General features: G+C 42.1%; 1 protein-coding gene across 4 annotated transcripts in view; it reads right to left on the bottom strand.

The window, feature by feature from the left end:
- LOC115131144 (collagen alpha-1(XVIII) chain-like) overlaps positions 1–26,886 on the bottom strand; it is a 180,355-nt gene that overhangs the window by 10,049 nt on the left and 143,420 nt on the right. For all 4 annotated transcript variants that reach the window (XM_029662980.2, XM_029662769.2, XM_029662820.2 and 1 more), the window contains 19 exons: positions 25,143–25,214; positions 25,001–25,027; positions 24,733–24,831; positions 24,295–24,321; positions 23,916–24,005; positions 23,237–23,269; positions 15,289–15,324; positions 15,054–15,113; positions 14,836–14,913; positions 14,717–14,752; positions 8,881–8,934; positions 7,239–7,310; positions 7,088–7,153; positions 5,508–5,535; positions 5,124–5,177; positions 4,972–5,006; positions 4,348–4,479; positions 4,022–4,181; positions 3,298–3,362 (listed from right to left, as the gene is read on the bottom strand). In XM_029662980.2, coding sequence (XP_029518840.1) covers positions 3,298–3,362; positions 4,022–4,181; positions 4,348–4,479; positions 4,972–5,006; positions 5,124–5,177; positions 5,508–5,535; positions 7,088–7,153; positions 7,239–7,310; positions 8,881–8,934; positions 14,717–14,752; positions 14,836–14,913; positions 15,054–15,113; positions 15,289–15,324; positions 23,237–23,269; positions 23,916–24,005; positions 24,295–24,321; positions 24,733–24,831; positions 25,001–25,027; positions 25,143–25,214 — 1,224 coding nt within the window. The remainder of the gene's footprint in view (positions 1–3,297; positions 3,363–4,021; positions 4,182–4,347; positions 4,480–4,971; positions 5,007–5,123; positions 5,178–5,507; positions 5,536–7,087; positions 7,154–7,238; positions 7,311–8,880; positions 8,935–14,716; positions 14,753–14,835; positions 14,914–15,053; positions 15,114–15,288; positions 15,325–23,236; positions 23,270–23,915; positions 24,006–24,294; positions 24,322–24,732; positions 24,832–25,000; positions 25,028–25,142; positions 25,215–26,886) is intronic.

The following is a 26,886-nucleotide window of genomic DNA, read 5'->3' as shown; positions in this document are numbered from 1 at the left end:
GTTCCTCTGGGGATCGAGGCAGCAGGCATGGCACTCTGGTGTCACCCCAGGTGAGCCGGCACCATTCTCACCCAGAGCCCTCTGTTGCACACATGTTTTTGTATGTCACTTTTCCTGAATTTTCCCCGCAGTCCCAGCATAAGGCGCTCGTCGATTCAGGCACAGCTGGGAATTTTATAGACAGAACGTTCGCCCATACTTTAGGGATCCCCATTGTTCCCGGGATATCCGTTGGTGCTACTACTGTGGAAAGTCCAGACCAGGTTTCCACCATGCACATTCCCCCTGAATATGCCGATTTGGCTCTCGCCTTCTCCAAAAAGAATGCGACTCAATTACCAGCCCACCGACGGGGGGGATTGTGCGATAAATCTCCTGGTAGATGCCGCACTTCACAGGAGTCACGTGTATCCCCTGTCACAGGCAGCGGCTATGAAAACATATGTCTCCGAATCCCTGCGTCAGGGATACATTCGGTCCTCCATTTCACCCGCCTCCTCGAGTTTCCTTTTTGTGAAGAAGAAGGAGGGAGGTCTGCGCCCGTGTATTGACTATCGAGGTCTAAACCAGATCACTGTGAGGTACAGTTACTCGCTACCTCTCATAGCCACAGCGATTGAGTCAATGCATGGGGCGCGCTTGCTTCTTCACCAAACTAGATCTCAGGAGCGCTTGGAACCTGGTGCGTATCCGGGAGGGAGACGAGTGGAAGACAGCTTTTAGTACTACCTCAGGGCATTATGAGTACCTCGTCATGCCGTACGGGTTGATGAATATTCCATCAGTCTTCCAAGTCTTTGTAGACAAGATTTTCAGGGACCTGCACGGGTGTAGTGGTGTATATTGATGACATTCTCATATACTCCGCTACACGCACTGAGCATGTGTCCCTGGTGTGCAGGGTGCTTGGTCATCTGTTGGAGCATGACCTGTACGTCAAGGCTGAGAAATGCCTGTTCTTCAAACAGTCCGTCTCCTTCCTAGGGTACCACATTTCCACCTCAGGGGTGGAGATGGAGAGTGACCGCATTTCAGCCGTGCGTAATTGGCCGACTCCCACCACGGTAAAGGAGGTGCAGCGGTTTCTAGTTTTTGCCAATTACTATTGCAGGTTTATCCGGGGTTTTGGTGTGTAACCACCAAAACTCTTCCTTGAGTTGGCCGCCTGGCCAAACTTAGCAATTGGGTGAGAAGGGCCTTGGTCAGGGAGGTGACCAAGAACCCGATGGTCACTCTGACAGAGCTTCAGAGTTCCTCTGGGAAGATGGGAGAACCTTCCAAAAGGACAACCATCTCTGCAGCACTCCACTAATCAGGCCTTTATGGTAGAGTGGCCAGACAGAAGCCCCTCAGTAAAATGCAAATGACAGCCCTCTTGGAGTTTGCCAAAAGGCACCTAAAGGACTCTCAGACCACAAGAAACAAGATTCTCTCATCTGATGAAAACAAGATTGAACTCTTTGGCCTGAATTCCAAGCGTCACATCTGGAGGAAATCTGGCACCATCCCTACGGTGAAGCATGATGGTGGCAGAATCATGCTGTGGGGATGTTTTTCTGTGGCAGACTGGGAGACTAGTCAGGATCAAGGCAAAAATGAAAGCAGCAAAGTACAGAGATATCCTTGGTGAAAACCTGCTCCAGAGCTCTCAGGACCTCAGACTGGGGCAAAGGTTCACCTTCCAACAGGACAATGACCTTAAGCACACAGTCAAGACAACGCATAAGTGGCTTGGGGACAAGTCTCTGAATGTCCTTGAGTGGCCCAGCCAGAGCCTGGAATTAAACCTGATCAATCATCTCTGGAGAGACCTGAAAATAGCTGTGCAGCAATGCTCCCCATCCAACCTGCCAGAGTTTGAGAGGATCTGCAGAGAAGAATGGGCGGAACTTCCCAAATACAAGTGTGTCAACAAAGTACGGAGTGAAGGGTCTCAATACTTATGTAAATATAATATATATTTTTTATATAAATGAGCAAAAATGATAAAAACCTGCTTTGCTTTGTCATTATGGGTATTGTGTGTATATTGAAAAGGGGAAAAAAAAACAATTTAATCAATTATAGAATAAGGTTGTAATCTAACAAAACTTTGAAAAGTGAAGGGGTCTGAATACTTTCCGATGGCACTGTAGATTGCTAAATAGTTGGGAAGAGATTCCCATACCGATTCAATGGCATATGGTTAATGAGCTGATACACAAAACGACGCCGAATTCAAATGTGTAATTATACAAAATTCTTGCAACCAATAGAACCTACTGTCAAGTTATCATGTTAGCTAGCTATGTAACATGATTAAAAAATAAACCAATAATTAGCGACTCGGGATTAGTTTAAAAAGTTTTGTCAAATAAAATAAAATTAGTGTGAATCCCAATAGAAAGAAAAAAAGGCATCTATGGAAATATGGGTCATTTCTTCAAAACCATTTAGGCTAGAGACGAGTTGTTCTCAAGAATTTTATATAATTTGACAAACCATGTGGCGGGAAGTGTCGCATGCGGTTTTAAACTAATCCCGGGTTGCTACTTATTGGTTTGATAAACAACTTTGTTCAGTCATGTTACCTAGCTAGCTAACCTGGTAACTTGACAGTAGGTCTAGGCAAATTTGATTGCCACAGGAATATAGGAAAAGGGTCTTGTAGCGTGCCTGACTCGAAACATTGCCCCATTTTCACTCACTGGCACTCAGAGGCTGTATGACAATGAACTTGGACAGTCTACTCAGATTGGCATGTACTCTTGGTTATAAAAGGTGATTAAATTACACAATGTACAAACATTACTCGCTGTGCGCGGTAATCCAATGTAACAAATGTAGAAACCTAACCACAGAAGATGCATCTGGGTCTACATTTCCCGCTGGCTGATTACAGCTGCCACACCTCATACGCGCATGAAAAATGAAAAGGATATTATTGGACCTGCGCATACAAGAGACTAGTGGCTGTTGCTTAAATTCAACTGAATTTATAAACAAAGCTGTCTTTTTAAAATTTTTATAGCAGACGCCAGCGGGTTCTTTAGATCGGTAGGTCTGAAAAATGTGGTAGTATCATTTGGAACAGTACTACCGCATTGGTATCATAAGTATCATGACGTTTTGGTACTGTGATGTTACCATGGTACTGGTATACCGTGCAACACTAATAGAAAATTGTTATTTGTTCACTCGTGTTTCCTTAATCCAATATTAGGTTTTGGTTGACGATCTGATAACGTTCAGTGTGAAAGATAAACAAATATAAAGAAATTCAAATACTGTATGACAGACTGTGGGATGACCCCTTACCCCTGAAGTGTGACCAGGAGTTCCAGGTGGTCCAGCAGGTCCGGGGGGGCCAGGAATATTGATGGCTGTGATGAAGAAAAAAATAAATGATGACGATATGATATGATATACACTGGGTGTACAAAACATTAGGAACAACTTCCTAATATCGAGTTGCACCCCCGTTTTGCTCTCAGAACAGCATACGAGGTGTCAAAAGCGTTTCACAGGGATGCTGGCCCATGTTGATTCCAATGCTTCCCACAGTTGTGTCAAGTTGGCTGGATGTCCTTTGGGTGGTGGACCATTCTTGATACACACGGGAAACTGTTGAGTGTGAAAAACCCAGCAGCGTCGCAGTTCTTGACGTAAACCGGTGCACCTGACACCTACTACCATACACTGTTCAAAGGCAGTTAAATATTTTGTCTCGTCCATTCACCCTCTGAGTGGCAAACATACACAATCCATGTCTCAATTGCATCAAGGCTTAAAAATCCTTCTTTAACCTGTCTCCTCCCCTCTTCATCTACACTGACTGAAGTGGATTTAACAGGTGACATACATAAGGGATCATAGCTTTCACCTGGTCAGTCTATGTCATGGAAAGAGCAGGTGATCCTAATGTTTTGTATACTCTGTGTAGTTGCTTGTACCTCACTCCAAACCACCACCAATGTAAAATGTACCTTGGGAGTATACCCTATTGAAGACTATTGTGTTTGTCACTGGTTAGGAAACTCACAGTGGTTAGGTCTATAGGCCCCTGGTAGTGAGGGGGACCCTGGGGGCCCGGGAGGACCTGGTGGGCCTGGGATTCCTGGACGACCATCGTAGCCGATCCCTGGGGAGCCTGGTGGGCCCTGGGGACCAGGGAGGCCCATGATTGAATCTCCCTTTGGACCCTGTGATAAAAAAAAATTGACAATAACATTTAACTTTACTTGTGCCACATTCACCATAAGGCCCTCTTTCCATTTTTGTTAGCAAGACATGACAGATATTGTAAGGTGTCTTAATGACTGATATCAGGTTGTGACAAGTTCATTTTATGTCCTCTCAATTTCGTACCATAAGTCCTGGGTTTCCAGGGGGTCCTGGTGGGCCTTGTTGTCCTCTAAAACGGGGGTCATAATAGCCACCACTTGGCTCTCCCTTCTCCCCCTTCACGCCAGAATCCCCACGCTCTCCTTTCAGGTCATTCTGCAAAGACAACCGTCTATTAAATGCTCTGTCCTGTCAAATGTAGCCATCTTCTTAAGGATGATAGGATTATGTAGGTATAGGATAATAGCATTTCACTTTTTGTTAGGTTTTAGGTTAATTGAAGATGAGTGTGCAGAATCTGGACTGGCAGTAGAGAGCTCTTTACACCAAATCAGAGTGGTGAGAGAAATAGAAGGGCAAAATACAAAAAGATGAGTGAAATCCAGATACATTTTTATTGGAGAACTCTCTAAGGCTAGATTAAAAAATAAACAGCGATGTAGTGGAGGTTAAATGTTTGTAAACGCTGTTTATGCACCTCTTTATTCTGTGAACATCTTTTAACCACCTGTTCCGCCAAATTAGTGCTTTTTGCATAAATGTTTACGCCATCTCAACCAGTGTTCCAAATTGTACAAACCTACTATTTTAGCTACTAAATCCCTGTATGTAATGCATACTGTAGTACTATTAATGATAATACTGTACCTTGAATGTGAATATGTCTAAGTTAGAGGCCACACCTGGAAATTAAAATGTAAAAAAAATCACGAAAAGCATATAGGTTGAATTGTAGCCTTAAGATAAAACCAAGTGGTTGGTGTTATCCCCTGTGCTGTATTGAGACATAAAAGTCTTACCTGGCGTTCCTGGGAGACCTTGAGCTCCGCGATCACCTTTCTCCCCCTTTGTCGCTACAAAAAAAACAGAAAACATGTGAAGAATATACACAGTTTAGAAAATAAATATGGAAACATTTCTATTAAGAAATAAATATGATTTGTATCACTGTATTGTAATGGTTGTTTGCACTACCATGCCCAATGGCAGTCAAATTGAACTTTTTTATGGGCTAATTGAATGGTTTTAAAACAGAATGGATTTCGAAGTCTAAATTAAACCTTGACAGCACTATTTGATGTCCCAGTTTTTTGACTGCTGGTGTGCTCATGTGCCAAATGTAATCCTCTGTCTTCAAGATGTATTATGTTTGACGTAAAAACAACAAATCATTGTCAGCATACCTGGATAATTCCTTGAGGCGTCATATCCCTGCAACAAATGGGAAATTAAACATTAAAGTATTCTCCAGTATTTTGCACACAAACATGATATCATATTTCTTATTCCTAGGTGAAGATGGCATTATAGACTTTTTTTGTGGCCAATGGCATCGATGGTACAGTTGAAGTCGGAAGTTTACATACACCTTTAGCCAAATACATTTAAACTCAGTTTTTCAAAATTCCTGACATTTAATCCTAGTAAAAGTTCCCTGTTTTAGGTCAGTTAGGATCACCACTTTATTTTAAGAATGTGAAATGTCAGAATCATAGGAGAGCGAATTTCAGCTTTTCTTTCTTTCATCACATTCCCAGTGGGTCAGAAGTTTACATACACTCCATTAGTATTTTGTAGCATTGCCTTAAAATTGTTTAACTTGGGTCAAACTTTTCAGGTAGCCTTCCACAAGCTTCCCACAATAAGTTGGGTGAATTTTGGCCTATTCATCCTGACAGAGCTGGTGTAACTGAGTCAGGTGTGTAGGCCTCCTTGCTCACACAAGCTTTTTAAGTTCTGCCCACAAATGTTCTATAAGATTGAGGTCAGGGCTTTGTGATGGTCACTCCAATACCTTGACTTTGTTGTCCTTAAGCCATTTTGCCACAACTTTGGAAGTATGCTTGAGGTCATTGTCCATTGGAAGACCCATTTGCGATCAAGCTTTAACTTCCTGATGTCTTGTGATGTTGCTTCAATATATCCACATAATTTTTTTCCTCATGATGGCATCTATTTTGTGAAGTGCACCAGTCCCTCCTGCAGGAAAGCACCCCCACAACATGATGCTACCACCCCTGTGCTTCACGGTTGGGGTGGTGTTCCTCCAATTGACTCAAAAGATGTCAATTAGCCTATCAGAAGCTTCTAAAGCCAGCCATAACATCATTTTATGGAATTTTCTTAGCTGTTTAAAGGCATAGTCATCTTAGTGTATGTAAACTTGATATAAGTGAAATAATCTGTCTGTAAACAATTGTCGGAAAATGTCCTAACAACGCGTCATCCGGGTTAGGGAGGGTTTGGCCGGTAGGGATATCCTTGTCTCATCGCGCACCAGCGACTCCTGTAGCGGGCCGGGCGCAGTGCACGCTGACCAAGGTTGCCAGGTGCACGGTGTTTCCTCCGACACATTGGTGCAGCTGGCTTCCGGGTTGGAGGCGCGCTGTTTTAAGAAGCAGTGCGGCTTGTGTATCGGAGGACGCATGACTTTCAACCTTCGTTTCTCCCGAGCCAGGACGGGAGTTGTAGTGATGAGACAAGATAGTAGCTACTAACAATTGGATACCACGAAATTGAGGAGAAAAAGTGGTAAAAAATAAAAATAAAAATGCGGAGTGGTTGAAAAACGAGTCTTAATGATTAATGTAATGTAAAGTTCCGACTTCAACTGTATATGATCTTTAGGGTTGTGTTCATTAGGGCATGCACTGGAAAATTAAAGTGATTGTTGCTTATTAGACAAGTCAAAGTTGTCAGTCTTCCATTTGGTGCTGAATGAACAAAACCCTGGTTTTGGGAATAAGGATTCTGATAAACTCACGTTGAAGCGGTCCACAGGCACAGCTGGTCCGGGTGGTCCTGGGGGTCCGGGAAGGCCTGGGACACCCTGAAAAGAGATGACATTAGTCAGTGCACTTCCAATGGATTGTAAACCGGCCCAGTGCAATGTTATATGCACATGTCACACTTACTGGGTAGCCAAATCCGGCACCTGTGGATGGCTCTCCTTTTTCACCCTTGTATCCGTTTACACCAGGACGACCCTGTAGGAAACAGACATGGACAGTTAGACACTACACAGGCCTTACAAAAGGAGCATTCACTAGAAATAATAATAGAGATAATACTAGTAGTAGTAGTATAAGTAGTAGTAGTTGTTGTAGCAGTCCGTACTTACTTTCCATAATAACACTCAAACTGGCAATAGATGTACATTTTGACTTATTCCACACTTGCTCAACAAAAGGAAACATCTGTATCTCTTAAATTGATGTCACACGAAGCAATCTGGATGCAATTTATGTTGCTTGCAACAAAGTTGCATCTAGGTAGCTCTATGCCTCCCTTCCAAAATTGCCTGCAACTTAGCTGCATTGCAAGAGACAGAAATCAAACCTTTTTCGTGCAACTGACTGTATTCAATATCCAATCAGTGAGCAGAAAAGAGTTTACATGATTCGTTGATATCGTTCCAATCGGAAATCCGTCCCAGTTGCCATGTCAACACAGCTGTCAGTGCTGCACCAATAGCGACAAAAAATACATGCCAAATGGAAAATGTATGAATCAGGGGTGTCAAACATAGGGCCCGCGGGTGGTTTGAATAAAAAAATATACAGTACCAGTCAAGAGTTTGGACACACCTACTCACTCAAGGGTTTTTCTTGAATTTTACTATTTTCTACATTGTAGAATAATAGCGAAGACATCAACACTATGAAATAACACATACGGAACCATGTAGTAACCAAAAAAGTGTTAAACAAATCATAATATATTTTAGATTTTACATTCTTCAAAGCCACCCTTTGCCTTGATGACATCTTTGCACACCCTTGGCATTCTCTCAAACAGCTTCATGAGGTAGTCACCTGGAATGCATTTGTGAGCATTTTATAGTTGAAGTGTACATATGATGAAAATGACAGGCCTCTCTCATCTTTTTAAGTGGGAGAACTTGCACAATTGGTGGCTGACTAAATACTTTTTTTGCCCGACTGTATATATATATACAGTTTTGTGTAAAATACATATTTGTGTTTTTTAAATCAAAAAAATTGTTGGGGGGACTTAATATACTTCCAAATGACTAAAACCAAATCGAAACTGTGTTGAAATGATAATGGACCAACATTAGTACAGTGTTTTGACTGTGTCCAGCTCACTAATAATCAACAAAATGAAAGCTAGACAGTCAGGGAGCATAGAAAATTGGATGAAGGTTTTTTATCCATCATTTTGGGCGGCGAGGAAATCCGAGAGACCAAATGCGACCGCGGGGGAAAAATGAGTTTGACACCCCTGATATAAACAACTCTAGACACCCTGGCTAGTCATGGTTTATGTACAGTAGATGGTCTGGCAGTCAATAAAGGTAATTTTATAAGTGAAACCAGATGTTTCTCTGTCCAGTTTTAACAAAAAATGTCTAACATGAACTGCATTAGCTAGCTCGTCACTAGCGTGGTTAGCTTGCTAGCTTGAGATGATGTCACAAGCAATTTGCATCTGCAACAGTAATTACATCCCTATTGCTTTGTGTGACACTACTACTGTCACGCTACTGAGACCCTTCTGTAATTGTAAAGTTAAAAATTTAGCTCCAGTACTTACAGGTCTTCCAGGCATTCCAAATTCACCCTTTATCCCAGAAGGTCCATACTGCCCCTGCACAAACAACACATCAATCATATGTGACAAAAACACATTCACTAGAAACCTTTTTATCCGTTCGACAGGGGTGGATTTTTGTTCTGTTTTGTGTTTTTTTAAATGATGATTGTCAAATCATTTTCAAGGTACGTGATGTCACCGAGTAATAATTAAGCTCCACATATTATTCTAAATTCCTGAATTGCATGCAAAATCTGTTTTTTTCAACTACAAAAATAATGCTTCTTTGCAGGACAAGGATTGTCCTGACTTTCAATGCCTGAATTGCTTCATTTTGCTTTTCTGGTTGGCTAGCAAGTTTCACCATCCAATTATTTCAGATCTACAGGAGTTTCACCATGGCACGGAACACGTTGATGCATGACAATTATTAGAATATGGCAAATATGTAAGGGATACTCAACGAAGGGTTATGTGTTTTTACGTTACGTTATGTGTTTACGTTTTTACGTGTTTTTACGTGCTTTTACACCTGCATTGTTTGCTGTTTGGGGTTTTAGGCTGGGTTTCTGTACAGCACTTTGAGATATCAGCTGATGTACAAAGGGCTATATAAATAAATTTGATTTGATTTGATGTGTTCTATGGAAAATAATAAATGACATGGAAGGTGTGTGGAACTAAACTTCCACGGAACTGCATTATTTTCCAGAGAATGCATAGAGCCCCTCTTCTACCATGGCTATATTTTAACACATTTGTTCAACTGTGTTTAACATCCACTGAAGTAGCTAGCAAGTTTAATAGATACCTACAGTAGTTTCCTTGGTAACCAAACAGACAAACTCGGTGGTCGTCGTCACCGTCCTACTAGCCGCTACCGATCCCTTTTTCGTTTGTCTGTTGGTTTTGTCTTATTAGTTTGACCTGTGTGTTTTTTGGTTTAATTAGCTTCCCTATATGTAGTAGTTTGACCCGCCCTTGTTTTGTGCGGGATTGTCTTTTGTTACGTGTGTACATATTAGGTGGAGGTGTATTTTATTTTCTATTCTGGACACCCTTTGATTTTGGGTTGTCTGGTATAGTGTCCTGCGCCCCCTGTATTGTATTGGGCTTATCAGTTTGGTGTGCAATAGTAAAGCACTTTACTCCGTTACTCTCTCTCTGCGTCTGATTCCTGCACACACACCTAGTCCCGCGTGACACAAACTTGCTAATTTAGCTAACCAAACCATCAGTCCTATCTTGCTATTATGGAAATCGAATTCAACAATGCCAATAATGTTTTTATATTTAGCTCAAACATGAACAGATGAATGTGCAAGTAGAGATACTGGGGTGCAAAGGAACAAAAAAAAAATATATAACAATATGGGGATGAGGTAGTTGGGTGGGCTATTTACAGATGTGCTATGTACAGGTGCAATGATCTGTAAGCTGCTTTGACCGCTGATGCTTAAAGTTAGTGTGGGAGATATGACTCTCCACCTTCGGTGATTTGTGCAGTTCGTTCCAGTAATTGGAAGCAGAGAACTGGAAGGAAAGGTAGCCAAATTAGGAATTGGCTTTGGGGTTGACCAGTGAAATATACCTGCTGGAGTGCGTGCTATGGGTGCTGCTGCTATGGTGACCAGTGAGCTGAGATAAGGCGGGGCTTTACCTAACAAAGACGTATACATGACCTGGAGCCAGTGGGTTTGACTACGAATATGAAGCGAGGGCCAGCCAATGAGAGCATACAGGTTGCAGTGGTGGGTAGTATATGGGGCTTTGGTGATAAAAACAGATGGCACTGTGATAGACTGCATCCAATTTGCTGAGTAGAGTGTTGGAGGCTATTTTGTAAATGACATCGCCGAAGTCAAGGATCAGTAGGATAGTCAGTTTTACTAGGGTATGTTTGGCAGCATGAATGAAGTACGTTTTGTTGCGAAATAGGAAGCAGATTCTAGATTTAATTTTGGATTGGAGATGCTTAATGTGAGTCTGGAAGGAGAGTTTATAGTCTAACCAGACACCTAGGTATTTGTAGTTGAATACATATTCCAAGTCAGAACTGTTCAGATTCAGAGTAGTGATGCTAGACGGGCGGGCAGGTGTGGGCAGCAATCGGTTGAAGAGCATGCATTTAGTTTTACTTGCATTTAAGAGCAGTTGGAGGCCACGGAAGGAGTGTTGTATGGCATTGAAGCTCATCTGGAGGTTAGTTAACACAGTGGCCAAAGAAGGGCCAGAAGTATACAAAATGGTGTCGTCTGCATAGAGGTGGATCAGAGAATCACCAGCAGCAAGAGTGACATTGATGTATACAGAGAAAAGAGTCGGCCTGAGAATTGAACCCTGTGGCACCCCCTAGAAACTGCCAGAGGTTCGGACAACAGGCACCCCCGATTTGACCCACTGAACTCTGTCTGAGAAGTAGTTGCTGAACCAGGCAAGGAAGTCATTTGTGAAACCAAGGCTGTTGAGTCGAAAGCCTTGGCCAGGTTGATGGATACGGCTGCATAGTATTGTCTTATATCGGTGGCGGGTATGATATCGTTTAGGACGAGGTGTATTTAGAGGGCAGGTTGGTCAGGGTGATATCTATGAGGGTGCCCGTGTTTACAGATTTGGGGTTGTACCTGAAAGGTTCCATGATAATTTGTGTGAGATTGAGGGCATCAAACTTAGATTGTAGGATGGCCGGGGTGTTAAGCATATCCCAGTTTAGGTCACCTAACAGCACGAGCTCTGAAGATAGATGGGGGCAATCAATTCACATCTGGTGTCCAGGGCACAGCTGGGGCAGAAGGTGGTCTACAGCAAGCGGCAACAGTGAGAGACTTGTTTCTGGAAAGGTGGATTTTTAAAAGTAGAAGCTCAAATTGTTTGGGCACAGACCTGGATAGTAAGACAGAATTCGGCAGGCTATCTCTGCAGTTGATTGCAACTCCGCCCCCTTTGGCAGTTCTAACTTGTTTGAAAATGTTATAGTTAGGGATGGAAATTTCAGTTTTTTTTGTGGTCTTCCTAAGCCTGGATTCAGACACGGCTAGGACATCAGAGTTGGCGGAGGGTGCTAGCAGTGGAAAAAAAACTTCTGGGAGGAGGCTTCTGATGTTAACATGAATGAAACCAAGGCTTGTACGGTTATGGAAGTCAACAAATGAGAGCGCCTGGGGAATAGGAGTGGAACTGGGGGATACAGGGCCTGAGTTAACCTCTACATCAGGAATAGAGGAGGAGGAGGATAAGGGTATGGCTAAAGGCTATAAGAACTGGTCGTCTAGTGCGTTGGGGACAGAGAATAAAAGGAGCAGATTTCTGGGCGTGACAGAATAGATTCAAGGCATAATGTACAGACAAGGGTAAGGTAGGATGTGAGTACAGTGAAGGTAAATCTATGCATTGCATGACAATGATGAGAGGTTTCATCTCTGGAGGCATCAATTACCCTAGGTGAAGACTCCGCATGTGTGTGGGGTGGGATGAAAAAGCTATCTAAAGGCATTTTGAGTGGGACTTTTGGCTCTACAGTGAAATAAAACTAAAACTAGCCAAGACAGCAGTAGACAAGGCATATTGACATTAGAGAGAGGCATAAAGCAATCACAGGTGTTGATCAGGACAGCTAAGACAACAACGGGTAAATGGCAATGAATGGGCAGAGCAGGTCAGTTAGGTACTTACAGGACCTGAGTTCAAGGCTGGGGCTGACAGGTAAACCAAATGAGGTACCGTGTTATTGAAACAGTCCAGTGGGCATCAGCTGTGTAGCCGAGTGATCATAGGGTCAAAAGAGCAGCAATCGGTGAGTCAGGGTGCTGTTCAGTAGTCACTACTACGATGGGCGAGCAGGGGACACAGCGTTCAGAAAAGCTAGCGTGCCGGGGCCAGTAGATGGTCCTGCGGCGATATCGTAACAGAATAGCCCGTTGAGACCATATTGGGCGTTGATGGATTGGCGGGGCTCCATGTCGACAATAAAGGGTCCAGGCCAATTGGCAAAGGAGGTATTGTAGTCCTAGAATTAGTTGTTATATGGGCCTAGCTCGAGGCTAGCTCAAGGCTAGCTGATGTTGGCTTCGGGACAGAGGCGTTAGCTACCAGTAGCAGCTAGCTAGTAATGATCCAGTGTAATGATCCAGAGCGGCAGAAATCCAGTGATATGGTAGAGAGAAGCAGTCTGATATGTTCTGGGTTGATATCACGCTGTGCAGACTGGCAGGTGATTGTCCGAGCTAAGGCTGGCTGATTCCGGGGGGGAAAAAAGAAGAGGACCGCTAGCCGTGGCTAACAAAGACTAGTATCTAGTTACCTGGCGAGCTCCTGATGGAAGTTCCAGTTATAAGGAATTAAAATATGGCTATAAGAATGAACTATAGCCACTGAATTCTACCATGCTGATAGTGTGCAATATAGGGAAATAACGCACGCTCTAGAATGCCCTTCAAGCCAATCAGAAATTACTATTCAACAATGCCATGGTATAATTAAGCAATAAAGCACTGCCAATATACTACGGCTAAGGGCTGTTTTTAAGCACGACATAACATGGAGTGCCTGGATACAGCCCTTAGCTGTGGCATACTGGCCATATCCCACAAACCCGAGGTGCCTTATTGCTATTATAAACTGGTTACCAACGTAATTAGAGCAGTAAAAATAAATGTTTTGTCATACCGTGGTATACGGTCTGATATACCACGGCTGTCAGCCAATCAGCATTCAGGGCTCGAACCACCATGTTTATAATGTCTGATATACCACAGACTTCAACCATTCAGCATCCAGGAGCCAAACTACCCGGTTTATAAAATCAAATTATTGCATTTTATACATGCTGGCTTTCGCTGGCTATACCTGAGACATGAAAATAATGTGGGAGGGCATACAGCCTGTCGGCAAATTATTAATGTGCAATTTGCCGCTATTTGCCGTTTTAGGTGTGACATCATTACATCCAGCTGTTTTTATCGACACAAGATAGTTCAATTGAAATGCACCCTAGCAGGAAATTGCTGAATCCATTTTCTATGCAAACTTTTTAAATGTTGACAATAAAATCACTAGACAAGTTAATGGAAACATAGCTATTGATATACATGGCAGCTCAATTTATTTAAGGTAGACTCAGCAATATGTGTTTACCACGAGAAACAGGGCTACTTCCGACACAAATTAAAGACTGCATGAAGCGAGTGGTTGCACATGTCAGCATTTGCTGTCATGCAGCTATGCCCTTGCAGAAGAGAGACGTGAACTGTCGTGCACATGCAAAGATGCAAAGATGCAGTAAGAGTATCTGTGCTGGTGCTGACAAGTGCAGACTCTTGCCTCACACTCTCTCTTGACAATATCTCTTGCCCTACTGTCGCTCAATGCGGCCGTGCTCCCATCCATTCAGGACATCTACACAAAATGGTGCCTGAAGAAGTCCCGCAGCATCATCAAGGACCCCACACATCCCAGTCACTAACTGTTCGGCAGACAGTATAGGAGCATCTGGTCTCAGACCAACAGGCTCAGAGACAGTTTCTATCCACAAGCCATCAGTCTGCTGAACACTTGAAATGGACTGACCAACTGCACTGACTCTCTGCACCTTAGTACACATGAACACACCCACCCAAACACACACATCCACACTCATACTACACACAGAATTACAACTGCTGCTACTATACTTTTCTATTCTACCAAGCCATTTACTTTTTATTCTTATGTGTAACCTGGTCACACGACTAATAAAACTTGAAACTCGTGACCACGTCATATCGCTGAGTCAGTTTAATTTAAGGCAGCTTCAAATAGTAAGAACGTAATGTAAAGTAATGAGCCTAAAAGTACTTACAGGAGGCCCGACAGGTCCGGCAGGTCCTCTGTCTCCCTACAGAAGATGAAGTTGGTGTTTAATGAGGCCAACAGACAGATAAGATAGAGGCAAACAGAAGTCAATAGTGAGACACTCACCTTCTCACCCGACAATTCTCGCAGGTACAAAGGACTCCCATCAGGCCCAATGATTAAGCCAGGCTCGCCCTTCTCGCCCTGAGAAGAGACACATATAAAGACAATCTGTTCATTTGTTAACCCCCACAGAAGAAACACTTGCTGGGAATAGGCCTTACATAGTGGTGCACTGTAGCACTAATGATAGGGCTATGTTGCTGTGCGGTCACATCACTGACCTTGACTCCATAACCGGGCTGTCCTGGGTCTCCCTTGTCGCCCTTTGATCCAATAGGACCCTTTTAGAAAATACAACAAAGTTGAAAATGAGCTGTTTATCACACATCAAACTAGCACACATTTTTGATTTCTTTGGTCCTTCAGGGCAAATATCCACCTCACTATGACATCCACATGTGTTAGAACACAACGTTAGAAGAACTGTAGGATAACATTAGGAAAACCAATGCTTACAGGGAATCCAGCTTGGCCAGGTAGACCAGTTTCACCCTACAGAAAAGAAAAGGAGAGACAACATAAAATCTGTTAAAATGATTTATCCGTTTTTCATGACTGGTTAATAAGTAAGGCCACACATCGTTCCAAATATTTGGTAGGGATGTATACCCATTAAGTCAAATCAATATTTAGTGGTATTGTAAAGGATTCCACTATCTCCCCCTACAAAATAGTTTTCCAATCAACTCAACTCAAAAGGACATGAATCATTACCATGATTTCATTGCATTATATGCTCTCAATAGGTTTTGCAACAAAATAACATTTGTTTCCAATGATAACATTAATAAAATATCTTGATGAATGAATAATGTTAGTTATGAAAATGACCAAGGCCATTGGGAAAACTACTTCAAATGGTATTTCTTAAAAGTGGGTTGTGTAAATGTAGCTTTCGCCTAATAAACGGTACCAGTCAAGAGTTGGTCACACCTACTCATTCCAGGGTTTTTCTCTAGTTTGACGTTTTTCTACATTGTAGAATAATAGTGAAGACATCAAAACTATGAAATAACACATTTGGAATCATGTAGTAAGCACAAAAAGTGTTAAACAAATCAAAATATATTTTATATTCTTCAAAGTAGCCATCCTTTGCCTTGATGACATCTTTGCACACCCCTGGCATTCTCTCATGCAGCTTCATGAGTCACCTGGAATGCATTTCAGAGTTAATTTGTGGAATTTCTTTCCTTATTAATGGATTTGAGCCAATCAGTTGTGCTGTGACAAGGTAGGGGTGGTATACAGAAGATAGCCCTATTTGGTAAAATACCAAGTCCATATTATGGAAAGAAAAGCTCAAATAAGCAAAGAGAACAAAAGAGCATCATTATTTTAAGACATGAAGGTCAGTCAATGCGGAAAAGTGCAGTCGCAAGAACCATCAAGCGCTATGATGAAACTGGCTCTCATGAGGACCACCACAGGAAAGGAAGACCCAGAGTTACCTCTGCTGCAGAGGATAAGTTCATTATAGATACCAGCCTTAGAAATTGCAGCCCAAATAAATGCTTCACAGAGTTCAAGTAACAGACACATCTCAAAATCAACTGTTCAGAGGCGACTGTGTGAATCAGGCCTTCACGGTGGAATTGCTGCAAAGAAACAACAATTAAAGGCCACAAATAATAAGAAGAGACTTGTTTGGGCCAAGAAACATGAGCAATGGACATTAGACCCGTGGAAATCTGTCCTTTGGTTATGATGAGTCCAAATTTGAGATTTTTGGTTCCAACCGCCGTGTCTTTGTGAGACGCAGAGTAGGTGAACGGATTATCTCCGCATGTGTGGTTCCCACCGTAAAGCATGGAGGAGGTGGTGTGATGGTGTGGGGGTGCTTTGCTGGTGACACTGTCAGTGATTTATTTAGAATTCAAGGGACACTTAACCAGCATGGCTACAAAGACGCTTTATCTGATCAAGCTTGTGCTAAATTACAGAAGATAATCACATCAGCAAAGCTACCACCTCGACTGACAAAACACCATGGCAGGTGGAAGCTTGCTCCTCCTCTTCTTGATTCCATCCAACCCTGTTCCTGGAGAGCTAAATCGGGTAAGTTCCAAATAAAAACCTACAGGAGGGTAGCTCTCCTGTAACAGGGATGGAGAGCCCTGCTCTATTGAAAGGGCCGTCCCTCCTTCTCCTCTACCAGAAAACCAAGCTGATGACTGCCAGACCGAATGGCGCTCATAAGAGAGGCCCCACTTCTGTGTACTGTACACTGGTAAGCCTACGAGTGATGAGACGGATAGATTAAATCTACACACAATACCCCATAATGACAAAGCAAAAACAGATGTTTAGATTTTTTTGCAAATGTATTGAAAATAAAAACTGAACTTCCACATTTACACAAGTATTCAGACCCTTTACTCAGTACTTTTTTTGGTATTTGGTATTTTATTAGGATCCCCATTAGCTGTTGCAAAAGCAGCAGCTACTCTTCCTGGGGTCCACACAAAACATAATACAGAATGGCATAATACCGAACATCATTAGACATGAACAGCTCTAGGACAGAACAACATACATTTTTAAAAGGACACACGTAGTGTCACGACTTCCGCCGAAGTTGGTCCCTCTCCTTGTTCGGGTGACGTTCGGCGGTCGAAGTCACCGACTTTCTAGCCATCGCTGATCCTCTTTTCATTTTCCTTTGGTTTTTGTCTTGTCTTGTATCACACCTGGTTACAACCCCATCAATTACATGTTGTGTATTTAAACCTCTGTTCCCCTTCATGTCCTTGTCGGTGATTGTTTGTTTGTAAGCAACGTGCAAGTTATGTTCTGGTTTGCGAAGGGTTTTGTACCCACTTGTATTATTTTGTATATTTTGGTTTTCTGAGTTTTTGAGCACTTATTAAACTGCTCCGTTTATACCAAGGTCGATCTCCTGCGCCTGACTTCCCTGCCACCAGCACGCACTCCCTTACACGTAGCCTACATACACACACAAACTACCTAGGTCAGGTAAGGGAGAGGCGTTGTGCCATGAGGTGTTGCTTTATCTGTTTTTTGAAACCAGGTTTGCTGTTTATTTGAAAATATGCAATATGAGATGGAAGGAAGTTCTGCGTTGTCTTGGCTGTGTGCTTAGGGTCATGGTCCTGTTGGAAGGTGAACCTTCACCCCAGTCTGAGGTCCTGAGTGCTCTGGAGCAGGTTTTCATCAAGGATCTCTCTGTCCTTTGCTCCGTTCATCTTTCCCTCGATCCTGACAAGTCTCCCCGTCCTTGCCACTGAAAAACATGCCTCACCGTAGGGATGGTGCCAGATTTCCTCCAGATGTGACGCTTGGCATTCAGGCCAAAGAGTTCAATATTGTTGTAATCAGACCAGAGAATATTGTTTGTCATGATCAGAGTCCTTTAGGTACCTTTTTGCAAACTCCAAGTGGGCTGTCTTGTGCCTTTTACTGAGGAGTGGCTTCCGTCTGGCCTGATTGGTGGAGTGCTGCAGAGATGGTTGTCGTTCTGGAAGGTTCTCCCATCTCCACAGAAGAATTCTCAATCAGAGTAACCATCGGGTTCCCTCTCTGACCAAGGCCGTTGTCCCTGATTTCTCAGTTTGGCCTGGCGGCCAGCTCTAGGAAGTGTCTTGGTGGTTCCAAACTTATTCCATTTAAGAATGGAGGCCACTGTGTTCTTGGGGAACCTTCAATGCTGCTGACATTTTTTGATACCCTTTTGATACCCTTCCCCAGATCTGTGCCTCGACACGATCCTGTCTCGGCACTCCTTAGACTTCATGGCTTGGGACCTTATATAGACAGGTGTGCCTTTCCAAATCATGTGCAATCAATTGAATTTATCACAGGTGGACTCCAAGATCTAGAAACATCTCAAGGATGATCATTGGAAACAGGATGCATTTGAGCTCGATTTCAAAACCACGCATTTCATCAATTTTCGAATAAGGCTGTAACAAAATGTGGAAAAAGGAAAGGAGTCTGAATACTTTCCGAATGCACTGTATAGCTAAAGATAGGCAAAGAGGCTAGACTGCATTGTCTGCATAATTAAACAATCCCTAGTAAGATATTATTTTGACGGTTGACTGATTGTACTATTTGACATTAATAGACTGGTTTTATACAGCACAGTCTTTCTATTCAAGCTCGGAGAGAACGTGAGGAAGGCTAAAGTAGGCTGTAGGCCTACAGGACAGTTGTACATAAAATTAAACAAATCTATTGGTTACTGATTAGTATACTGTTTAGAGGTCGACCGACTAATCGGAATGGCATTTTTGGGAGCCGATTTGCCCATATTTTATTTTTGTACCTATTATTTAACTAGGCAAGTCAGTTAAGAACACATTCTTATTTTCAATGACGGCCTAGGAACGGTGGGTTAACTGCCTCGTTCCGGGGCAGAACGACAGATTTTCACCTTGTTAGCTCGGGGGATCCAATCTTGCAACCTTACAGTTAACTCGTCCAACGCAATAACGACCTGCCTCTCTCTCGTTGCACTCCACAAGGAGACTGCCTGTTACGGGAATGCATTAAGCCAAGGTAAGTTGCTAGCTAGCATTAAACTTATCTTATAAAAAACAATCAATCATAATCACTAGTTAACTACACATGGTTGATGATATTACTAGATATTATCTAGCGTGTCCTGCGTTGCATATAATCTGACTGAGCATACAAGCATACAAGTATCTAAGTATCTGACTGAGCGGTGGTAGGCAGAAGCAGGCGCGTAAACATTCATTCAAACAGCACTTTCGTGCGTTTTGTCAGCAGCTCTTCGTTGTGCGTCAAGCATTGCACTGTTTATGACTTCAAGCCTATCAACTCCCGAGATGAGGCTGGTGTAACCGAAGTGAAATAGCTATTGTCGATGTGTTCCTAGTTCGAGGAGAAGGACGGAAGCTATACTGTTACACTGGCAATACTAACCTAAAACTTCGTACCTGGGAATATTGAAGACTCATGTTAAAAGGAACCACCAGCTTTCATATGTTCTCATGTTCTGAACAAGGAACTGAAACGTTAGCTTTCTTACATAGCACATATTGCACTTTTACTTTATTCTCCAACACTTTGTTTTTGCATGACTTAAACCAAATTGAACATGTTTCGTTATTTACTTGATTTTATAAATTGATTTTATTGATATATTATATTAAGTTAAAATAAGTGTTCATTCAGTATTGTTGTAATTGTCATTATTACAAATAAATCAATAATAAAAAAAAATAGACAGATTAATCGGTATTGGCTTTTTTGGTCCTCCAATAATCGGTATCGGCGTTGAAAAATCATAGATGGTCGCCCTCTAATACTGTTGCATCGAAAATTACAATTACAATCTGCAATGTTTGAACATGCCACTTTAATTAAGTATTGCCACCAGCCAGCATTCTCAATAGCAGAGGTCTATAGCTTCGTGAAACATAAACGTTAGGCTTAACATGAGAAAATTATGACAAAAAAAATAAACATGTATCCATTAAAGCAAAGCTATATGCTACTACAAGCACTAGCGCCACATAATTTTTAAAATGTTTTTATTTCACCTTTATTTAACCAGGTAGGCCAGTTGAGAACAAGTTCTAATTTACAACTGCAACCTGGCCAAGATAAAGCAAAGCAGTGCGACAAAAACAACAACACAGAGTTACACATGGGATAAACAAATGTAAAGTCAATAACACAATAGAAAAATCTGTATCCAGTGTGTGCAAATGCAGTAAGGAGGTCAGGCAATAAATAGGCCAATAGTGGCGAAGTAATTACAATTTAGCAATTAACACTGGAGTGATAGATTTGCAGATGAGGATGTGCAAGTAGAAATACTGGTGTGCAAAAGAGCAGAAAAACAAAAACAAATATGGGGATGAGGTAGGTAGTTGTTTGGATGGGCTATTTACAGATGGGCTGTGTACAGCTGCAGCGATTGGTAAGCTGCCTTGACAGCTGACGCTTAAATTTAGTGAGGGAGATATGAGTCTCCAACTTCAGTGATTTTTGCAATTTGTTCCAGTATTTGGTAGCAGAGAACTGGAAGGAAAGGTGGCCAAAGTAAGTGTTGGCATTGGGGATGACCAGTGAAATAAACCTGCTGGAGTGCGTGCTACGGGTTGGTATTGCTATGGTGACCAGTGAGCTGAGATAAGGCGGAGCTATACCTAGCAAAGACTTATAGATGACCTGGAGCCAGTGGGTTTGGCGATGAATAAGTAGTGAGGGCCAGCCAGCCAACGAGAGCATACAGGTCGCAGTGGTGTATATGGGGCTTTGGTGACAAAACGGATGGGACTGTGATAGACTGCATCCAATTTGCAGAGTAGAGTGTTGGAGACTATTTTGGAAATGACATCGCCGAAGTCAAGGATTGGTAGGATAGTCAGTTTTACGAGGGTAAGTTTGACAGCATGAGTGAAGGAGGCTTTGTTGCGAATTAGGAAGCCGATTCAAGATTTAACTTTGGATTGGAGATGCTTAATGTGAGTCTGGATAGGTATTTATAGTTGTCCACATATTCTAAGTCAGAACTGTCCAGAGTAGTGACGGGCAGGTGCGGGCAGTGATCGGTTGAAGAACATGCGTTTTACTAGCATTTAAGAGCAGTTGGAGGCCACTGAAGGAGTGTGAACTGATACCCTAACGGTAGGAAGTGTGGGAGGGGGGCAAACTCAGCCTCTGCGGGGTGTTCAGAGAAACTGCACTACGCCAGCGATAGCGTTATATATTAATTACATACAACAAATAGAAACAGAAGGTTACTGCCATCTCCGTAGATGTGTAGCCTAACCTTTGTTATAGAAGCTAAAGTGTAAAAGTGTAATGAGTGAATGACTATGACCCAAGGTTTTAAGTAGTGATGTGCACCGATATGGAAAATCTATATCAATATCAGCTGCTTTTTTCCAGAAACCGATATATTGGCTTGAATAAATAACATTGAAACTGTGTACACTCCCATTTCACCGCTTTAGTGTCTAGACAACTTCCAGCTGATTGCCCATTAGGGAAAGTGTGAATGATCTGGGAACCTACCCAACCATACAATGTAACGCCCGTTGATGGCCCATCATCAGCCAGTTAAGTATGCTTCTTAGTTGAGAGCCTGCGAGAGGATTTTGTGTCTGGCACATGTATACTCTTTTACATAATAGTGTAGGCTACCAGCAAGGATAAATCGATATCAACATATGCCTCGCTCATATCAATATCAAATCGAATTATCAATATTGGTGCCCACCACTAGTTTCAAGTTTATAGTCATTGGCTCCTTTATAATTGTGGCTTTTGATTGAGTCGCTGGTTGGATTTCAAACATTGATGAAATTACATCAAGCATAATGACTAGGGCTGTCAAAGTTAACATGTTAATAACATTACCAAGGACAATGTTCTTTACATGTTAATAATGCATATAAAATGTTCTGCTGTAAAAAAAATGGACACATGGACACTGCAGTCGGTGGCAGCTGCTGTTATGTAGTGCTTGCAGTCTCTTAAACACAAATTACGTGCACAGCTTTCAGCAACAATTTTCAAGGACAACGTACAGAAAGTTAAACCATAAACACATTCCCAGTTTGTTTAGATAACAGCAAAAACATATTTGTACAGAAGTAGCTAGATATTTATGCTTATGCTATCTAACCAAACTAATGTTTATAATGCCATGGCTGAATGCCTATTGATATAACTATAACTTCCCACAATGATTGTAAATCAGAACAGGACATCCATTCCATTTAGCTACTGTTTTTGTTGTAGTTCTCATGTCAAAGGTTTTAAGCAAATTATTCCAATTCTAGTAGTAGTAGCTTGGGACTAGTTCATGTTGAAGTAGCCTAGGCTAGATCTAATAGCTGTATTGCAGGAACTCAGACCTGGGGGCCCTGTTGTTATTGTTTTCTGTGGAAGTCATAACATTGTTAGACAGGTTCGAATGTTCTTTGTATCCTTAGAGCAAATAATTGTTTTCCTGTAGTCAACCCTTCAATCAGAAATTGGGAGAATACTCATTTAGAATGCCTGAAGCTTTAACAGTATGTGTTTGTGAACATTGATTGGCCTACTTAAAAAAAAATGTGGGATTATTTTGTTTCTGATACAGATTATTTTGTGTTTCCGTCTCTTACAATCAAAGGATAGTATGCCTGTAACTCAATGCACTGCTTTTTCCAATGGAAAAATCTTTCTTTAGCACCAAATTTGAGCAAATTCTCAAATGTACTACAGAAAATCATGCGATTAATCGATTTACATATTTAAATCGTTTGACAGCCCTAATAATTACTGCAACTGAGCAATCAAGTTTGGAAAATAAATGACCTAGTTCATCAATTAAACACTTAGTCGTATCAAAAGTGAGTGGAGTAACTTGGAACCACATAAATGGTAACAGAGTTTTCAAACAGGACAAATCATCTACCTGGGGCCCAGCTCTTCCAACGACACCATCATCCTGCAAAGAGAGAAACTAAACAACTTAATATCAATGCACACTCAACCATCCATGTTGCAGGTGGAGATACAGTAGAGCTAAAGATGATCATGCAGAAGGATGGGTATGTTTATTTCCAGACCCCTAACCCACACCCCTAGGAACTTCATGTAGATACAAAATAGTCAGATAGAAATAAGCAATACGCTAGAAGCTAAACCTTGCCAATAGATATGCCAGGAATTTTGTAGTTGTAACATATTGCCGCAACTTTTTTTATTTTTTATTTATTTATTTAGCCTTTATTTAACTAGGCAAGTCAGTTAAGAACAAATTCTTATTTACAATGACGGCTTATTACGGCCAAACCCCGACAACGCTGGGCCAATAGTGCGCCGTCCTATGAGACTTTCAATCACGGCCAGATGTGATACAGCCTGGATTCGAACCAGGTACTATAGTGATGCAGTGCCTTAGACTGCTGCACCACTCGGGAGCCCAAACCTTTCAGATAATATCCAAGCCTTTCAGATCATAACAAATTTCTAGAGGGAATGGGGCAAGAGGGGTAGGGTCTAGAGGCGTAGGTTCTAGAGGTGTAGGGACTAGAGGGGCTAGTGTCTAGGTGGGTAGGGGCTATAGGGGTTGTTTCGGGAGGAGGCCTTACGCTGCCGGAGGTCTGGTAGATTATTTGTCCTGGTGGGCCGGGTGGGCCTGGTGGTCCAGGCTGTCCATTTCCATCGCGACCAGTTTCGCCCTAAAAAACAGACCGAATAGAACATCAGCCTTTAGTGACAAAAAAATGCTGGCACAGAATCCATACATTTCATGGGACTAGGTGGAAGTTGCCCCTAATAACTGACAGAGGGTCAGAGATTTTCTCATCCGCCTGATGATTAATTGCTAAACACATTGATTTCCTGGTAGCTAGTTCCATTTTTGGTACACAATATCTGTATTAAATTGTCTTGCTTTAGGCATGTAATTGTCCTTTTATTATGTCCCTTGAATGACATTTTAATTCTAGGAAAACGTGAAAAACTCACTCTTTCTCCTCTGTCCCCCTTTTGTCCCTGGAAAATGAAAGGGGAACCAAACAGAAAAACATACATTTGTGAGAAAAAGTCCATTATTTAGAAAAAGGATGTCCATAAATTCAATTTCAGTTCCTTCTCTGAGCTGACTTGCTGAAGATTGAACCCCAACCTTGTCCCCCACTTTGATTTTTAATCGTTGTCTTTGTGTACAAGAACAGATTAAATCTAGACAGGCATTCATTTTCAGCCCAGTTGCACCACAAACCAGTCACATGTAATCAGCTAATCATGACCTTCAGTCTGGAGGAGAAAAACCTGCACAACCAGCAGGTATCCAGGACCGACCTGAATTGGTGTTCCCAGATAGCTAGCTAACGCTAACTACATGGCTCAGAAACCTTATGTAGATATTGTGAGGTGGGTGGAAGGAAGCAGGTTCTGACATACATTAGGTCCAGGGAAACCGTCCAACCCTGGTTGGCCATCTCTTCCTTGTAGTCCTTCATTTCCCATCTCGCCAGGAGCACCAGGGAAACCAGGCTTTCCCTAACGAGTGAAATACAAACCACAAGTTAAATTGAAACTGATCACACAAGGAATTCATGTTAGAATATTGAGATGGATTGCATTGTATTGGTGTCTAAACTTTTTATTTAATGATTTGTACTTTTTCTTGATGAAATGATATGAAATGATACCAAAGTAAAGCTCATACCGGTAGGCCAGGGATGCCAGTAGTACCCTGAAAGTGAACAGAATAAAGTGGAATCAGTGAGAGAATCTATTAAAATGGCAGAATCAAAACATACAGTATATATTGCAGCTAAAATTGAATTCCAGCTGCAGAGGACACCCACCTGTCGCCCGTCTAGCCCTCGGGTTCCAGGAACCCCATTGGCCACTCCCACACCAGAGCCTTCCATGTCATCCTTCACACATAAGGATAGGAAGGAGACAGAGAGACAGAGGTCATGAGCTCATTAACTTTTTCCAGAAATTTGTGTGATAAACCTGGATTTTTTCACATGGACTTACTCAGGAAACTGCCCTTTACAACAGAACCTTCAATCCAAAGAGAAAATTCAAGCGAACAACCTTGAATTTGGACAAAAATATTATTACCAAAAATTGCCAAGGGCCACCCAGCAAAACAACAACCAGCAGAAAAAGCACAGAAAGAAAACTAAAAATACCACCAAACCTACAACTGAGAGCTACTTCCAAGGCCAAGAAGTAAGAGAAAGATGTTACAATAATCTCTAGATATATTACTTTAAGATACCTTACTATATGAAGACTCAAATGCTAAGTTAGGACAGGACAGACATCCTGGCAGCAACGTCCATTTTCATATAGGTGCAAAGTGAGAGGTGTGAATGCCCTTATATATAACAATGCCAGCTGAACACAATCCCAACCCAAATGAAGAGGCCTCACACGCTTATGCAGAGGCCATCAATGTGCAGTTCCCCACATAAAAAAATTATCATGCACGTAAAAAGTACAAAGATTAAGCCCCTCCAGAGACACAATTTGCTGACTATTACAAGAATGGGAACGTAACCAAACTCATCTTCCACACAGACGAGCCCCTGGCATGGCACAGGACAATAAGAGCACACTAACCCTCTGTCAAGAGAAAGGGTATTAACCTCTTGAGACTCTAGGGGCAGTATTTCATTATTGGATAAAAAAACGTGCCCGTTTTAAGCGCAATATTTTGTCACGAAAAGATGCTCGACTGTGCATATAATTGGCAGCTTTGGAAAGAAAACACTCTGACGTTTCCAGAGACATCAGAGATTGAAACATTCTCTGTTTCACGGAAACACGGCTCACTCGGGATATATTGTCAGAGTCGTTACAGCCACCCGGTTCCTTCACGCATCGCGCCGACAGAATAAAAAATATCTCTGGTAAGAAGGGCAGGGCTGTATGCCTTATGATTAACGACTCATGGTTTAATCATAACAACATAGAGGAACTCAAGTCCTTTTGTTCACCTGACCTAGAATTCCTTACAATCAAATGCCGACCACATTAACTACCAAGAGAATTCTCTTCTATTATAGTCACAGCCGTGTATATCACCGCTAAAGCAGATACCTTGACGGCCCTGAAAGAACTTCACTGGACTCTATGTAAACTGGAAACCATAAATCCTGCGGCTGCATTTATTGTAGCTGGGAATTTTAACAAAGATAATCTGAGAACAAGGCTTCCTAAATTATATCAGCATATCAAATGAGCGACACGAGCTGGTAGCCTTCTGGATCAACTCAATTTTTTTGCTCCCAACCTATAGACAGAAACTAAAACAGGAAACGCCCGTGAGGTCTATCCAATGCTGGTCTGAAGATTGCTTCTATCACGTGGAATGGGATATGTTCCAGGTAGCCTCAGACAACAACATTGATGTATACGGTGAATAGGTGAGCGAGTTAATTAGCAAGAGCATCAGTGATGTTGTACCCCCTGTGACTATTAAAACCTTCCCTAACCAGAAACCGTGGATTGATGGCAGCATTTGCGCAAAACTGAAAGCGTGAACCACCACTTTTAATTTTGGCAATGCGACTGGAAACATGGCCGAATACAACC

The sequence above is a fragment of the Oncorhynchus nerka genome, linkage group LG1, assembly GCF_034236695.1.
Source record: "Oncorhynchus nerka isolate Pitt River linkage group LG1, Oner_Uvic_2.0, whole genome shotgun sequence".
Lineage (NCBI taxonomy): Eukaryota > Metazoa > Chordata > Actinopteri > Salmoniformes > Salmonidae > Oncorhynchus > Oncorhynchus nerka.
This window is presented reverse-complemented; position numbering and strand designations above follow the sequence as displayed.